This window comes from Hesperophylax consimilis, chromosome 12 (assembly GCF_061612785.1).
Source record: "Hesperophylax consimilis isolate HC1 chromosome 12, BYU_Hcon_1.0, whole genome shotgun sequence".
NCBI classification, from domain to species: Eukaryota; Metazoa; Arthropoda; class Insecta; order Trichoptera; family Limnephilidae; genus Hesperophylax; species Hesperophylax consimilis.
In genome coordinates this window covers 28,157,718-28,175,624 of record NC_142847.1, presented here as the reverse complement: position 1 = coordinate 28,175,624, position 17,907 = coordinate 28,157,718, and the positions used below count along the sequence as shown (strand labels likewise).

The window sequence follows — 17,907 nt, the reverse complement described above, 5'->3', positions numbered from 1 at the left end:
TTGTAAAGTTTATGGTACCAGAGAATCGACTCAAATATTTTAAGCCGAGAAATTGCTATCAAATCACTGCGTGAAAAGAAACACCTTTCTTCTTGTGAATTTATCTTCCATGAATGTTCTCAGGTTTTGCATAGTATGCAATTTTTTGCCGTCAACAATTGCATTTCCCCGCAGTTCACTGCAGTCCCACATAATTTAAATACGTGCGAACGATGTGAAATAAATGACGCCAATATTTTTTTAAATCGATTCAGTTCAACTCCTTCGTTATATATTTATCTTAATTGAATAATCACAAACCGGTATCTGTCATATTATTGACTATTTCAATAAAGTGAGGCGGCGGTTTCACCTTGAACTTGCAAATCAAACAACAGTTACAAGAATTAAGTGCTCCATAGCGTGAAAGTTTGTATTCTAATTGATCGATATTTTAATCGCTAGGTCTGATAAACTTTTCTTTTTTTTCTTTTAGCTCAATGAACATACGCAAATAAGCTATGATATATGACGAGATGTGCCCACGCAAACAAGTTGTCTTGGAAGACAGGTGTCAGAGAAATCTGTGAAAGGCCTGGTTAAGAATGAGGGTAGATTACTTGGGTTAGAAATTTCGGCAATTGATCTGCAATGTCTGGAAGGATAAAAATCGAATTGAAAAAATTAGTGCCCCCATTCCTCAAGTAGGAATATTTTTTAAAACAGTTCATTCTTTGACTCCCTACCAAAGTCCCATTTAATATTGAATCATCAGTACTATCAAAGATTTTAAATTATTGATTTTAACAAATTACATAATATTGCCAAGTCCTGCCACATTTTAAAACTCAGATTTCACTTTATTATTATCGATTTGTCGGCGATTTTTGTACTAAATTTTAAAAACAAGAAAACTCCAACAATATGTTTATCGTCAGAAGTGACAAGCAACTAAATTAAAATCCATGGGAAGATTGACAAAGATGCTTTCAAATTAAAGTTACTTATAAAAAATTCAGTTTCGCTGAGTTATTCTGGACTGCAGTCTACAGGGTGATGATTGTCCCAATGGCAGGCAATCTATTATATGAAAGGGTACTAGGAGACGGCATAACTACAAAAAGACCTTCTGTCTGGAAGAAGTAACAGACTTTAAAGGGGTCGATTTTTGATCGTCCTAACATTAAAACCTAGTTCCACTTCTTATTCTGATCTCTGTTTTTTCAATTTGTTCCAGTGTCGCTGAAGACGGTACCGGTCGCTGGGCCCTCAAGAACGTCACCAGGGGCTACTTCCTGGGTTCCAGCTCCGACAAGCTGACCTGCACCGCCAAGGCCCCGGGAGACGCCGAGTTCTGGCACGTCCACCTTGCGGCCAGGCCACAGGTGAAGATTACTATCATTAAACTATTTGAAACCGACTCTTTAGAATGCACTTGTACTAATTTATTGTAATAATCCAAGAGTTGCCACTATTTCTTACTTGGTATTTCTGCGTCTATTTTACTATTATGCATTTCGTCTGTCTGTAAGTTTGTTATTTATTATTTCCGTTACAATATGGTGGCCGCTTTAATGGTTCAGTAATGATCATTTTTTCAAATTTGAAATGGTGGTGTTAATTTGGAATTTCTTTATTCGCATTTTTCAATATTATGGTACATATCTTGACAAAAAAAATCATTGAGATAGTGACGTTTCTTTGGACAAATTGTATATTTTGTTATTTAAAAAAAAACACATAAAATATATGGCTTATAATTAAGTAGGTATGTATTTAAGTACCCACTTACAAATCTTATGATTTCAGAGGAAATTTTATTAAATAAGATAAAATTGGCAACATTATTTTTTAGACGCGAGGTCTACTTGCTTGCATCTACAATCTTGCTAAATGAACAACCATCATCACACGATTTGAAGGAAGTAATAATCCAGTAGCCGATCGAATTACCACCACTACATATTTTGAAATTGGCTTCATGCTTCTTAGCTCATTAACTGGCATGTGAAAAAAACAGTAAACTAATACATTCCGAAAGCTGCGGTTACAGTAATATTGCTTTTCTAATTGGATAACCCTCATTACACAAATTGATTCTGACTCTTTATCGGGAAAACTCAAACCAGTTACTACTAGTAGCCATGAATGAACAATAATCTCTAGTATTGCCGGTTTTTCTTGATTTTGCCTTAGCCTGTTTGTTATCAGTGTTGATAATGGACAGATGGAATGCCAAAACAATCATCTTTATCCTGACAATCATTGCTTGATCTTTATATTATTTCACCCAAGGAGTTCATTCGTAAAATATGCTCGCAACTTTTGTCTTTCGGAAAACAGTGCATGGGATATTACGTAATTGTTCAATCTGAATAAGAATTAGCATTTTTCAGTTCTTTTGATATCTCAGTACTTATTCATTTCTTCTGCAACTTTAAAAAATATATTGATTACATAATATTAATTTCCCAGGTGAACCTCCGCTCAGTGGGCCGCAAGCGATTCGCTCACCTGTCGGAGTCGCTGGATGAGATCCACGTGGACGCCAACGTGCCATGGGGCGAGGACACTTTGTTCACGCTGGAGTTCCGCCAGGACGAGGGTGGCAAGTATGCGTTGCACACGTGCAATAACAAGTACCTGAGCAGCGGTGGCAAGCTGGCCGAGAAATGCGGGGCGGACTGCCTCTTCAGCGCCGAATACCATTCTGGACAGGTAATATTTAAATCAGTACCCATAAATATATTTAAATCTCTTTATTTCATATAGATGGCCGTAAACTGTCTCCCAACCCCTTGGGTCTTTTTGTGTTCTTTTGAACACCGACAGCAGAAGAATTTTCTTGTGTACTTTACGGCACAAACTGATATGGACTCATAAAATTCGTCCTATCTGCTGTTCTATTACTGTGAGACATATGATTTAATCAGTGTACGAAAGTGGCATCACCGCGCTTTATATTTGCATTCAAAAGTTATCCATAAACTTTCCAAATAATTATAAATATTTCAATAAATCATCGACCGCCATTGCTTTCAAGTTGCGAAAGATTTAGAAAATTTATATGAAACGAAAAAAAAAATAGCTTACAATAATATTTTTAATACGTTTATGTGGTTAGATATGTTTTTAATAAATTAGTATTTTTACAGTTTAGAAGAAAAAAATCTCATTTCTACAACATTCAGTCTACTCGCATTCTTCCACCGCCAATTTCTTACCTCTCTGCCATACATCAGGGTTGATATCAGCACTCCATTGTGGACTGCTAATTTTCTTTGGACATTTTTTATTAGTGCCGGTCTTCCATTAATGGAGTTTCCTGGATTTACTTTTTTTATGAATCTCTCGAAAACACACTTCCCAAATATACAAACTCATTCACCTGCTCTAAGCGCCTATTCATCATTCAAAACTATAATTGCACATTGTTTTCGTACTCTCTTTCAAACCCATGACTACTTTATGATCACATTCAACATGCATAACATTGATCCTGTTGTATTGTCTGTAGCTGGCTCTCCGTGATAGCAGCGGTGCCTACCTGTCGCCCATCGGGTCCAAGGCCGTGCTGAAGACCCGCTCGCAGACCGTCACCAAGGACGAGCTCTTCTCCCTCGAGGACTCGCTGCCACAGGCTTCCTTCATCGCCGCACTCAACTCCAGATACGTGTCCGTCAAGCAAGGTAAGACGATAAGATATTTTTACGAAACTCATCATTCATTATTTACCCCTGAAGCCTCTAATATTTCTCTTGGGTGAGCTGTCAAAATGCTGATGATATGCGGGAAATATTTCAGATTCCAGATAAATTCGCTGTTTTAGAACGTATTTCGAAATAAATTACTGTTTTTGAAAGCATATGAAAGCCTCCTTTTGATTTTATTATTACAAATCGGCACATGCAATTGAAAATATTAATTTTATTAACTCAAACATAGATAAAGTTTTTAAAGTCGCTTACCAATGGTTTATATCTTGTAAACTGTAATTACAACTTTACACGAAAGTAAAAAACACATTTAATAAGAAAAGGGGATCATATTACGTTTTATGTAAAAATATTTATTAAAAAATTTGCAAACCTTGACAAATATTTTTAAATGTTGTTTCATAGAATTATTTCAAATCACTATTAGAAATATCTCCCAAAAAGAATCTACTTTTATTATGTTTCTCTGGACGACTTTTATTATGTAGTTGGAAAACGATTTTTATTTATTAACATTCAAACCTGCTAAACTACTTATGTAGTTTGTCAGCAGGTACATAATGACAACATTTTTGCAATAACATGGTACAATTGTAAAACAGTATGTAGGTATGTATAATGTTGATGATAAATAAAATTAACAATAAATGACAAGTTGGTTAAATTACAGAATTGTATAAATATAAATATGTAAGAAGCAGTATAAGCCTCATATAACAAAAACAATATATGAATGCCTAAAAAAGGCCCTATAGCATTTGAAATCATGTAAGAAATTACGTTTGAACAAGATAGGCGGCCATCTTGTCTGTCTTGGCCTTTTATGCAGGCAGTTTTGGTAGTTGACCCCAGATCACGATATTACGATACTTAATTTTTTTTAAAAGTATTCGGGTACCTACCTACTACTTTGTCGTAGTCCGTCTCTGATTGTTATGCTCAATGTTAATTAATCCACTCCTGTATTGTGTTCTCGGAAAAGGTAACCTGAATTGCCACTTCTAGCGAAACTCCATCAGATAAACAATAAACATTTAGTGGTCCATTAAATGCAATGGTTTTCTGATATCTTTTTGCTGCCGGCCATCAGCATTAAAATCTAAATGACGAACCGACCTCGTACAATTAAAACATGCTGTGATGTGAATTGATTTCGTATGATGTTATCTTCTGCAAGAAACTGAGTCGAATGTATTTATTCAATTTTTTAAAAGAAACTCGGATTAAATCGATCCAGTTTTTACCGATACAAATACATTGTTGATATTCAATTACGATGAGTAGAAATGGTGTTATTGCGGGCTAAAAAGAGTGGACAGAAATGTAATGACGCGCGCCGTTTGAAAGTGTTTTGTGAGACAAACAAATATTCTGCTTTGTGTTAACTAAAAATAATCTTTGTTCATATGAAGCAGATACTTTGATGTGCCATTAAAATTTAAAATAACTCAAAGAAAACACCACATAGAATTATTAATAACACAGGGGTTAGTTTACTTCATAAAAACAGAATGTGTCATCACGTACCCGAACAATTTAACCAGCTGTTCCTGACCATATTCGGAGTATAAAATGTATATGTCATTTTGTTTTCAGATCATATTCGTTTCAAGTAAAAATAAACATAATATCGAAATTTATCAAAATTGCTTCTTAGACCTTTCAGAATCGAAACATTACCCTAGTCCCCAGTCCATTCCTCACAACATTCAGTTGTTGTTGTATGAATTTTGGAGTTCCCTAAAATAATGTGCGAATAAATAAGTAATTGTTTGTGATTACACTATTAGCAATAAGAACTTCATCAAAAAGCATCATCGATCCACCACCAAATAAATTAATAACGTAAAAAATCGGCGGCCATATTGGCATGGCCTGTCAGTGAGTGGGCTTTTAATTCAGGTGCCATTGATTGTACCGAGTAGGTACTTATGCAGCATTTTCCTACTTCAACCACTCAGAAGCCCGAGGGAACAAATTATTGCCTGCAATTTATCCCGTCTTTAAAGCCGTACGGCCGATAGCTCCATTTTAACCTCTTTTTCATGAGAAAGAAAGAGAAGGAACATTGAAGTTATTAGCAGTATGCTTTTATTTGATCCTGTCTTTAGTTCCTACCGACGACTTATTATAAAGGTTTTTTGTATCCATTTGTTTCTGTTTTTCAAGATGGACATACGTTCATTACACAGACTTAATTACTAAGGTACCATTATTAAGTTGTCTTTAGTAAGATTCCTGCTGGGTTCCTTATCGAATGTATTTCTCATTATGTCGGTACAGATTAAATGTATGCTCCATGAAAATTCAATAACAATTTGAACGTGTGTTACATTTTGTAGTGATATTGAGCAGCTTTTTATAGGCAGATTGATATTGGAATAGTTTTCCATTTATTTAACAGAAAAATATATAAATTTTTGTGCCTTCGCATTGCTACATTATACAATATTAGTAATTCGTTAGAATAAATATTGTTCAATATTATCTGAAGCAACACAATTCACAAGCGATTAATGTGGCGTTATGATATTTGTACAGCATTTCTGTCTAGAATATAATGGGGCTGACGTATTACGCATTACGCATCATGGCTTGGCCTATTTCAGCATATCGCTCGCCATACAATCTAAATGGGAATGTATGGCGAGCGATATGCTGAAATAGGCGAAGCCACAAGAATATAGCGTGGTCTGTCGCAACTTTTTTCAGGTCCCTAAATTAACTATGGAGCTTTGAAATACCCGTTTAAACATAAAGCGCACATTAATCTGTTGTAATATCTCATTCTTTCCCATGGAGACGAAAAATGTTTAAAACAAAAAACTGGTTCCACGATATCTCAACACAGTGACAATTCAACTCATACTTAAAAAGTGTAATGATATCATTAAAAGTGATGAAAAGAAACTAACGTACAAAGCTAAACTATTTATTCACTTTTCATGACTTTATATCACTTTTTAAAGGTGTGTCGAATTGTCATTTTGATGATTTATAGGGTCACCAAAAAAACTATCGGGACCAATGTGAAAAATCTTTTCTTTACACGATAATTATTTTCAGACTTAGATTTCGTACAGATAGTTGCCATTTGAGGACAAATAATAGTTCGAGGCGGTAGGTAATTAAACGTTAAAAAAAATGCCTAAACTTTGAACATAACATTACATCACATGAAAGCTTCTGTCCTTTCCCTTTTCCGTCAAGAAATAATTCATTTTATTATATAAAACGAAATAAACATGCAACATTCCTACATAATATATTATTATTCCATGCAATATTAGTTACATAAAACAATGACGGACGACAAATGCCATGTAATGTCCGCCATCTTAAACTGTACGAAACTCGGCACCGAAATATCACATAGCCTTTATTTCCCCGAATCCATATGAAAATACGACCCATGTGGAAAATGGACGAAAATAAGCATCGTGTAAAACTCCGTTGGTGCTCTCAGTGACAAGACCATAAAGCACATAATGGTGTAATCTAACTAAAGATTATCTATGAGATAATAATAAAACGCTACGAAACATCATTATTATATTTTATACCCCATGTTAAAATATGAATGTTCGCTTGTTTCTCGTTAAACTTCCTCCCCTTTGTTATTTGTACGTCTTCATTAAATAATAACAACGAACCCCTAGTTCTACCACCCCAGTTTCAGTGACGAGATCCAGATGGCCGTCTCGACTTCAAACCACTCTCATTCTCCTTATCGAGATGGCCCTAATGTTTGTTCATTAACTTATTTTGACAGTGGCAACATTGAATAAACATGGAGTGTTTTGTAACGCTATTTACCTAACTAAATTAAATTAAAACAGGCAAATCACGTTTGAATGTTTTGTGCACACTACTGCACACCGATAATTGTGATTCAGTGAATCTAGCACTGTAGATCTACAAAACTCTATAATCTATTATCAGTAAGCGATATTTGCGAGTACGGTCAGAATATAATTCCGACAGTCTGTAAAGAGTTAGCGCGGCCTCCAAGGTATCAAATAAGTCAATATACACAACTTTTAAATAATGTCGTTCATTGTGCGAAACTGGCTTATTAATGAATGAAGGTGAACTAACGAAGTTCTTGGAATTAAAAGAAATCGTACACACGATCCATACACTTTATTAATTCATCTAAGACGCGATCAGTCGATTCCGTTCCAGCTTCGAAAAACCTAAAAAATGAACTCATTAACTTATTATAGTTAGTTTATCATTTCGACTTTGTCAATTTATTCGTACCTAAAATTTTACGTAGCCGTTTGACGTTTAGGAATGTCAAATTCGTAGACAGATGCGCCAGTGTTGTCAAATTAACGATTTCCTATTGGGTACATTTCGTGTCCAAATCGGTTCGGGTATCGACGGCGCAACCGTGCTCGGGACATTGAAATACAAACGTCCGAAGTTAAATCTATGGATCCAATATTATTAAGTTATCGTGCTAGACCCCAGATAGTTTAGATTCCAGATTGTTTGGTGACCAGACAGTTAATTATTACATATTCAGAGTCAGGTACTTCCTCACCTTCCTCTATCCCCCTTCCCTTCTCTTCCCCACATCCTTCCCCTCCGCACTATCTTGAGCCTCACAACATACCCCAATTGAGTATTCCATAGTCTCACTGGCTCCAGACAGTTGGGAGCAGTTTTAAATATTACGTATCCAATGATAGAGGACTTAGCTAGTATAGGATTGAACCCGCAACGCCTGTATGAGAACCCAACCCATTTGTTTCCCGCTTATACTACGAGTTTATGGTTACCGTCTATATGACAATACCACTCAAGATTCTCAACTCTTAACTGCCCAACTGACGGAAGTGGTGAGGGGAATGAGGTGAAAAAGTGGAAAGTTGGAAATTTACCTGTATAATTCGAATACAGCTATACAAACAAGGGTTATAATAAATTTCATGCAATGAAGTCCTCAGTCGTCAATGCATAATAATTTGCGATCGCAGTCATTACCCTCCGTGGGAATATCGTGTTTTTGTGACGTGCTCAATTAATGTTTCAATGCCATTTTAATTTGCAGTTATTCAATCCGTCATAATAACCACTGCAGTTGATATCCTTGACCTGCCTACTCGTATTTTCATTTAGTATGCCGTTCATTACGCACGACTTGCTTTCCTGTTCGCTTACATCTTAGGCGGCATATTGATCGTTCTGTCTCCCCACTTTTCTATCAATCCGTAGAATCATTAATTACCCATTTATAACATTTTCTACTTTTCAGTGACATACGTGCCTTTGTCACTTTCGTTGAATCAATCTGACAAACCACGAATCAATGATTGAGATCACTTCAAGTTCTCGTCAAATCGCCAACCTTCCGCATTTTTCTTTACCACAGTACTTTTTTAACTTGTTTCTGTGTGAAAGATATTCCACAATTTCACTTACAACTTGAACTTCACCTTGATTCAACCTAAACAATCATGAATCAGTCATTAAGATAACTTCATATTCTCGTCGAATCACCCATATTTAGCTTGTAAATTGTTTTTTTTTTCTTTGCGCGACAGACATCACACGCTTTATCGTCGATCTTTCTCGAAATATTAATGATATTGTCACTCCGCTTTGATTCAATCTGAACAATCGAGAATCAATCATCAGAAGTCTTCAAGTTAATGTCGATTCGCCCGCTAATAGCATCGTCCTGTTAAATTTATGCAAAACACTTCAAGAGCAAGGTCACTCTTTGAATAAAAAGCGTTCTTAGGGTCCGGGTAATACGATACAGGGTCGCGTGCAAGAAAACAATTTGCTTCTTATATAGCCGGTACCAAGTGTTGCATGCTCCGTTGCACAAGAAAAACGAGGTAAAAAGCTACAAAGTTTTGTGAATCGTCACATGATGTTGATGTAACTGACACCTCCAGTGTGCGGCTATTGGAAATCTTTAATCCGGATGTCATCCCATCTGTTCTTTTTTAACATGGCAAATATTTAAGGTTGGCTCACCGCATGGACCGGGCATGGAGCCTGTAAACAAACTTAACCACTCTGTTTACTTTGAAGTGGCGTTTAGGTTCTCCAAAATTGAAGATAATGAAATATGCATTTTTTGTGACACACAAAAAACGTCATCGTCATCTGCGTAACAGCTCTTGGATAGTCATGATTGCATTTAGAAAATGTCTTCACTCCTGCTGGTCTCCTATTGTCTACTTCCACTTTTTACATGAATAAATAAATAAATAAAATACCCCAACTGCTCCCTGCTAACCGGAGCCAGTAAGACTGGCTTCCTCAATTGTGGTAAGTAATGTTGTGAGGTTTAAGGTTATAGGAAGGGGATGGAGAAAAGGAAGAGATGGTGGGGAAGTCTTCTATGTCATCCATACTTCTTTATGCATAAGGATGCACCACTCACTCCCTCCAGCCATCACTCCTTCGTCCTGCAGACTTATTATAGATAAGCCTTTTTGATGATCGACTATATTTCATTATTGCTATGTATTATCTAATCTGAACCGTCCAATTTTTTTTAACCTTTTTTATCACGTTATGCCTCGTCGCTAGACACCACTAGAATATTTATTTTTCGATCTGACCCTTTTTTGAATCTCCCTTTAAAAAAAAAGTTCAGTTAAAAAAAATAAGATATTTATATAAATCATTTTAACATTTTTTTATCGCAACATTGTTGCAGAGTTGCAAACAATCTACTGAGGCAATTAGTAATTGCTCTGTATTTAACTGATACCTACAATAATATACGCTTTTAAAAATTGGCTGCGGGTATTACCTTGTGCAGAGTCAAGTTGCGTATAATACATAGTACCGATTTAAATTTATAAATATGGGGGAAATATGCAAACCGAAAAGAGCAATAGCAACGCGTAACTGTTATTGAAGGTTGGCAACGGTGGATAAAACATTATTCATTCCTCGGTCAGGGCTTCAGAGGCATATTATAGCTAATAAATTTAATATAATATATTATTTCTAACTACACTGGTTGTACAGTACCAATTTGCGAATGCAGATTTTTTCCGCATCAAATGCTACATGTTTCTAAATAACAGAATATTTATTTTAAATAATCATGCTGCTTCCAAAGCATAAATCATTGCTAGAGTTATCTAATATACCTATTTATTAATTTTGCACGCATAATGTTTAAACTTTTAATCTTTATTTACGCATAGTATAAGCGGTAAACTAGTGAATGTACTCTTGGAGTTGATTTTGTAATATGACTATTATATATTTTGAAAAATTCTGTTCCTCAATTATCAGCTGTTGTCTTTTAAAATAGGTCTATACAGATTATATGTTGAGATATCACACTACGTTATAATTTATAATCTTCCTCGGGAAAGGGGGTCAGATCAACTGGGGAACTTCCGCGGAATATCATTTCTTTGTATGGGATCTGTCACCTTGACAGACAACCGCGTGAACACGGCGCTCGGTAAGTTGATCTGACCCAGGTCGCATCATTTTTAAATATAGCCTGGCTAGCAGATCACGGCGCATCATCGTCGCCACGTCCACACTTATAACACATCATCTGTCAGGTGTGACAGGTATGGGATTGTATGGTGAGCGATTTGGAGTTAAACAAAACGCTTTGATGCGTATGGCATAATCTGTCACCTCCTTAATAATTTTAAAGTAATTAATATTATTTGCATAATATATTACAGTTATCTTTGCACTGTTACATTTGTCCGATGAAAGAATTTTCGGCTGTCAGATAAAAATTCTATGTTTCTTTAGTTTTTTTTTAAACTTATTGGGATAGGTTATTAATGAATTAGTTAGCAAAAATGGAGAGCAAAAACTTTGTTAAAACGAATACCTACTTGATCTTTTGATTGACATGGCAATGACAAGATAATAAATACCTGGTTTTCCAAGTTTGTTATCTTAACATATCTTACTGGTAATGAACCAGTGAATAAATCTTTCAGGTTCAAAATTAAACACAGATTATAAGTGATTATGAGATATTCTATTGGTAACTATTAAAGTATGTTGGACACCTCAAATTGTACAGCTCATTTAGGTGGGTGGTGGTACCTACTGAACTATTCATTTTTGGGTTACTACGCCGTGTTGCGCTTCCTCCCATTTAGCCAACTTTTCGGACAGCTTTGCAGTGTCCGTCATCAAGGTACACGAAGAAAAATGACTAATGCTAATTTATTGAGAATCTCTTCAAATGATTTGTAAATCCGGTTAAAAACGGGATTGCAGGCCTTACGAATGATGTAACAGGTTTTCAGATAAACTTTTAGCAAATTACGAATATTTCATGATGTCGGAACACGTGTTCATGAAAATTCAAATATTTATTTACAAATAAAATTCTTTGTATCGTCATAATACATTATCAACGTAAATTGATTTTTGTTCATTTATCGCGAGTGGATTATGATGAAGTGTGTGTTAATGTATGTATAAGTGTTACCGCATTTCAAGCGTTCATTCTTTTAGAGCCGGTAATTCAATATAATAATAATAATTGAAATGAATGTGGTTTTCGTGGTTTTGTTTTGGTGTAGCCTGCAAGTACCAGATACCAAGAATTATTAAGCTTAGTCCCGTCGTTAATATTGTTGTTAAATAGAAACGTTGGCTGTAAATGAAGAAGCGAAATAGGGCATAGTAACCCAAAAAATAATCACCATATTACTTTCAAATCAATATGTATACCATACCTAATACCTACTGTATTATTTATTTGTTTAGATTTTTAATTTCAATGACAATTCTATCTCTTTCATTTTGTTTGCTTTTCGCAAACAGCGGGACTTTTTGGACTTTAAGTTTTTTAATAAATTAAGTGAAGTATTGATAATATAAATAGATGGACATTTATTCGATCTGCCTGCTTACCGAATAATTTAAATAATATTATGAAGAATTAATGGATTGTCTTTCCGGTTCGATTGCAAAATAATTAATAACGTTAATTTGTCAATATTATCTCAACTGTGACATCCATTTGCACTTCTAATTTAATGATGACTGAATACAGAATTTGTTTTTGATACATTAATGTTTGAAACACAGGTTCCCAACCTTTTCCGAATGAGTACTCGGAGAAAACTTAATGATATAAAATATTATTAATTTATCAAGAATCTCTTCAAATTATTCGTATTCCGGATTAAAGTGGGATTGCAGGCCTTTAACGAATGAATTGATAGGTTTCCTAATAAACTTTCAGTAAAACACGAATATGTTATTGCGTTATCGGAACACGTATTCATAAAATTTCTAATATTTCCGCAATTAGTCATTGTATATTATCAGGAAAACGCAGGTGCATGAAAACGTGTTCGGATACATTATGAATGTACTATTTTTTTTTTTATTTATTGTTATTAAGTTTAATTTGTAGAACTCCATTTTATTATTTTTATTTTTTATATATTCAATAATATTGTTATTGGGTTTATAAAAATAGTTTATTTTTAAACAAGTTCTGCTGTGTAATTATTATTACGCGTGACAGCTGTTTCGCCCTCTAAAGGCATTATCAAACTGAGAACAAGACAAAAACAAGACAGTTTGATAATCCCTTTAGAGGGCGAAACAGCTGTCACGCGTAATAATAATTACACAGCAGAACTTGTTTAAAAATAAACTGTTTTTATAAACCCAATAACAATATTATTGAATAAATAAAAAATAAAAATAATGAATTTACTAAAAGTTTATCAGGAAATGGCCTGCAATCCCATTTTTGACAGGATTTTATAAATCAGCAAACTCATTTTTCTCCATGTAGTGATTTCCTTTTACAAGAATTCAGTCAAGTGATAAAGTACCTACCTCTAATATAATATTTTGTTTACCGGATTTTTTTTTCTATATTAGAAATGTGTATTTCTTAATGTTAATCTTGACAAATAATGTTAGATTTCGTGATTTTTCAAGGTTCTGCGCTTTTTTGCTAACATACAAATTTAACAATCCTACAATTATTCACTTTATAATATCCCGATATTTTTCACGGATTGTATCGTTAATAGACTCGCTATAAGATATCAGGAATACTTGACAGATCGTCCGCCGTTCGTAATTCAAATTATTCGCCTGTAAATTCCATGGATTTAATTGGTTTTTTCTACCGTTGAAGTCTGGTTACTCGAATTAATCAATAGATACAGTTTACCGTCTCCCAGCTGCTGTGGATTTTTTCTAGTGAAATATCGTAACTGTTAGAGCCATACTACATTAATTAGCATTATACACTCTTGGTCGAACACTGCGGTTATTTCAGTTGATCTTGTTCCTTACGGTATATGTGCTGAATATATTCCATAACCATATAGAAAAGAGAAAAATCCACCGAATAGACAAACCCTAGATTTGTGCTAATTTGAAGAAAGTCGCCATTTTACGTAAGATCTTTCTTTGCCTAAACCCCGGAAGAATTTCAGTATTTGAAAATGTTTTATCACTCAACAAAATATGGACTGAAATCTTTACGATACATATAGGCCCGCTACATTAGTTCATTTTAATGTCGAGCTTAGTGCGATTTGGAACTTAACTGTGTATATGTCGTAAGCCTAGTACCGGCCATATTATACGTATTGTCTATGATTTTATTAGAGGAAAGTACTTGATTTTCGATACTTTGTGAGTGGTATATCTATGCTCCTACGTCATTGTCAAATGTTTTAGGCGGGCTATTTTGTAATTTGATTTTTTGATAAAGTTCCCCACTTCAATCAGCATCGTGCTATACGCGAGGATACTATTTTTAAATAGTATTTGTTTTGCTGTAGTCAATGCACTGTGACAAATTAAATTATAACAAACAAACCGCTGAAAACACTGTCCTGACGTCGAAAAATTACTCGTATAATACCTTACCAGACTATTTGTGTATTTTTGATTGATTATCAATTAATAACATCAACATCACCCATCGCTCGATGAATGTAACAGTCCATACTGATAAAATGATGCAATTTACGTAAATTTCGGTTAGATGAGAGTACTTAATTACTTACGTAAACGTCATATTTCATATTTGTTACTGCCCGGTGTCTAAAAATGGAACTATTCTGCGGCTTACCAAGGCTTCAGCGGCCAATTTAGTCCGCTTAAATTTGCGCTAGGAATGTCGCACATTAGCGAGGATACGGACTGACTGATATACCGGGCCAGAAGTAAGGAAAAGTTGGGCTTACTTTGGGCATACGGACACGACCACAACTGACGACGATACAGTTCTATTGATTTATCTCTTGAGTGGAAGGAGCCTAAAGCAGTCCAGAAACTGACTGCGGGGACGTAATACAAATTGAAGTGAATTCACCAGGAAGTTGCTTATTACTTCGGAATTCCTCATGATAATATTATTACGCCTTTTCGCATGGCTGAAGACAAAGCCACAAAGTCAAAATCGTAATTTTATACGAATATTTTAAATCATTGTAAGCATTGAAAAAGTTTGTCCTTTTTGCAAAGAAACCATACATTTTACCGTAAACTAAATATCCCGACAACGGTGGACATTGCTACGAATCAGCGTGCCCTATATTATTTATAATATCGTGTAAGTATACTGCGAACACAGGTTTAAGGCGATGCCATACGTAGTAATGCAAAATCATGTGTTTTTGGTTTGAAAATTTGGTCGCCTAGAAAATTTTCAGGTGCTTTAATTAAATACTGCGAGTAGAATACATCTTGGCCTTTGAAATAATCGAGTATTTTTTAGAGAAGTCCTTTTATAAGCCCAGAAAAAATAATGTACAAGGCCTATGAAAACTGCTTTAAAGTTCAATCTCCTACTTATGAACCCATTTTCGGTTATGATTTTATTTTATGATGTGGAAAATTAAGTTATTTATAAAATGATCGAAAAAAAATTAAATATTTATGCCTGAACATCGACAAAATAATATAAAAAGCACTTTTTTGCCATGTTTCTTGTTGCATAAATCAAAACAGGGGGATGGTGTTAAGCGGGATTTTAAACCTTATTGCCATCTACGTAAAGGTTATTATTGATAGCGGCTCAATTTAAAATATTACACGACGTAGTGCACCGCCTTAATATTTATTGTTGTTGGATTCGATAGAGGAGGTTTATAGAATAAATCCTTAATTTGCGTAGAGAAAAAATAGTATTGCTAATTTATCTAGAATCTCTTCAAATTATTGGTAATCGGGACGAATGAATTAACAGGTTTCCCGGTAAACTTTTAGTAAATTACAAATATACTATCACGATGTTGTCGGAACACGTGTTCATGAAAATCTGATTATTTTCGCATTTCGTCAAATCAAGGAAAATGCACATTTTAACCGGATTATCATTTTTCTCCGCGTGGATTCACCAAAAAAAATTTGAGGAATAATCGTTCCAAAGAACCTTAAAATATATACTTTTAATAATAGGTATCCGCTCCAGGTGTAAAGTACACTAGCTGCGAGGTGATTCTACATGATAGTAAAAAAAATGTAAATAACTTTTTCGAAATTCCAACGTCTTTAAGGTAAAAAAGTTGTTTTGTTTATATGGGTAAAATTAAAAAATGACTTGTTTTTATTACAACTTAATAAGATGTATCGCCGTGTTATAATATCTCTGTATTATATCTTTATAAGATATTTCGCTAATGACTTTGCCGCGGTTAGGGCGGTAGAGCGCGTCATTTAATTTAAATGGCGATGCATATTCAAACATTTATAAATTAATTATTAAAATAAAGAAAAAATCTCTACAAAAAAATGACAGGGTGAAATTACTTTAATAAGATAATAAATATGATCCAATTGGAATAAAATGAGAGGCAATTCATAAAAAGTATGTAAAACTACTTGGTATTTTGTTATAATATGGGTTTAGTTCTTTCCCCGAGGTCCAACGATCTTTTTTACCAATCATCTTTATTTTTTCTGACAGTTAATTAAAAAATTGTAATATACATACATACGTACCTACATAATAATTCATATGTATGTATGTATGTAAATGAAATAAACGATAATACTAACTCAAGGCCGACTAGAGTTTCAAGTCCGAGCGCCTGACGGATTTTGAGGTGTCAAGTGATAAGTTAGTACCACGCCATAATAGAGCAACAACTGTTTGCAAATCGCGGCGATTCTTCTTAATACTCGTTGTTAGTGTCGATTTGTTTGTTGTTTTACTGCAAGCAAATCAACATATTATAAATTAAAGAGTGATTAGACTATTTTAAACAGTGAAGTTTGTTTGTCGATTGCACTGACTTCGTGATTAGGCTGTTGCGAGCCCAGACCTCTACTCTAGTCGACCTTGCATTTTCTATATGACGCATAACATCTTCGGACGGTAAAAAACTGTACATATTTATAATAATAGTCGAAAAAATGTGTAATTTGCGTGTATTTACAAATGAAATGTAATTTCTTGGCTTTTACTAGTGTTTGCCGAGTAATTAAAACTCTTTGGCACTTTTTAAATTAAATTTACTTAGATTACACTACAATTGACGTACTTTTTGCTTTGAGATTTCTACAGCGCGTCTATATGTATCGTAACGTCATTGAATATCAACAAATAATTTTTCACCAGTCGCCAAAAAGTACCTAACTAGCACGCTATGGTCCATTCGTCCATTCATGTCCTCTCCCATTGTCAATCAACGGCGGGCCCCAATCTTCCCGTCAGATTTGAGCAATTTATTGTTTCACCAACGAGTGAATATTCCATCGGATGCCAACAGTGAATAAGACTAATATAAGTAAATAAGAATAAGTATTGGGAGCGTCGAAGGCGAGAAGAGAATCAGCGCTCATTATTTCCGCGAAGCAGAGCATGAACAGTGCCGCGCCCAGCGGCGCGGGAAGTGGCTGACTTTCAAATTCGGAATCCACAGATGAGCGTACGTAAAAAGATGTCTAACTATTAAAGAAAAACAAAAACGGCATACTATTATTTAAATTAAATTACTAGCCAGTGATATATAGGGCCGGTATTTCAATTGCTTTTTAAGCTCGGCTTCAGAGATATTTACGTTCGTCAACTTGCTATCGTGTAGGTTTCTTGAAAACCCAATCCGGACTTAACATTACTGAACACGATAACATTACTGAAATACCGGCCCATGTGAAGGTACTTATATTACCTATACACTTTCAGTTAGATGCTCTCGAACATACCTCATATATGAGCAATCAAGTAAAAAAAATACTTACTTTGTTGCATTAACCTAGA

At 34.7% G+C, this 17,907-nt stretch overlaps 1 protein-coding gene across 1 annotated transcript in view; it reads left to right on the top strand.

Moving 5' to 3' along the window:
* Window positions 1–17,907, top strand: part of sn (fascin domain-containing protein singed) — a 143,541-nt gene that overhangs the window by 112,481 nt on the left and 13,153 nt on the right. The window contains exons 4-6 of the mRNA XM_089637822.1: window positions 1,217–1,364; window positions 2,455–2,697; window positions 3,497–3,668. Of these exons, the coding sequence (XP_089493948.1) occupies window positions 1,217–1,364; window positions 2,455–2,697; window positions 3,497–3,668 (563 nt within the window). The remainder of the gene's footprint in view (window positions 1–1,216; window positions 1,365–2,454; window positions 2,698–3,496; window positions 3,669–17,907) is intronic.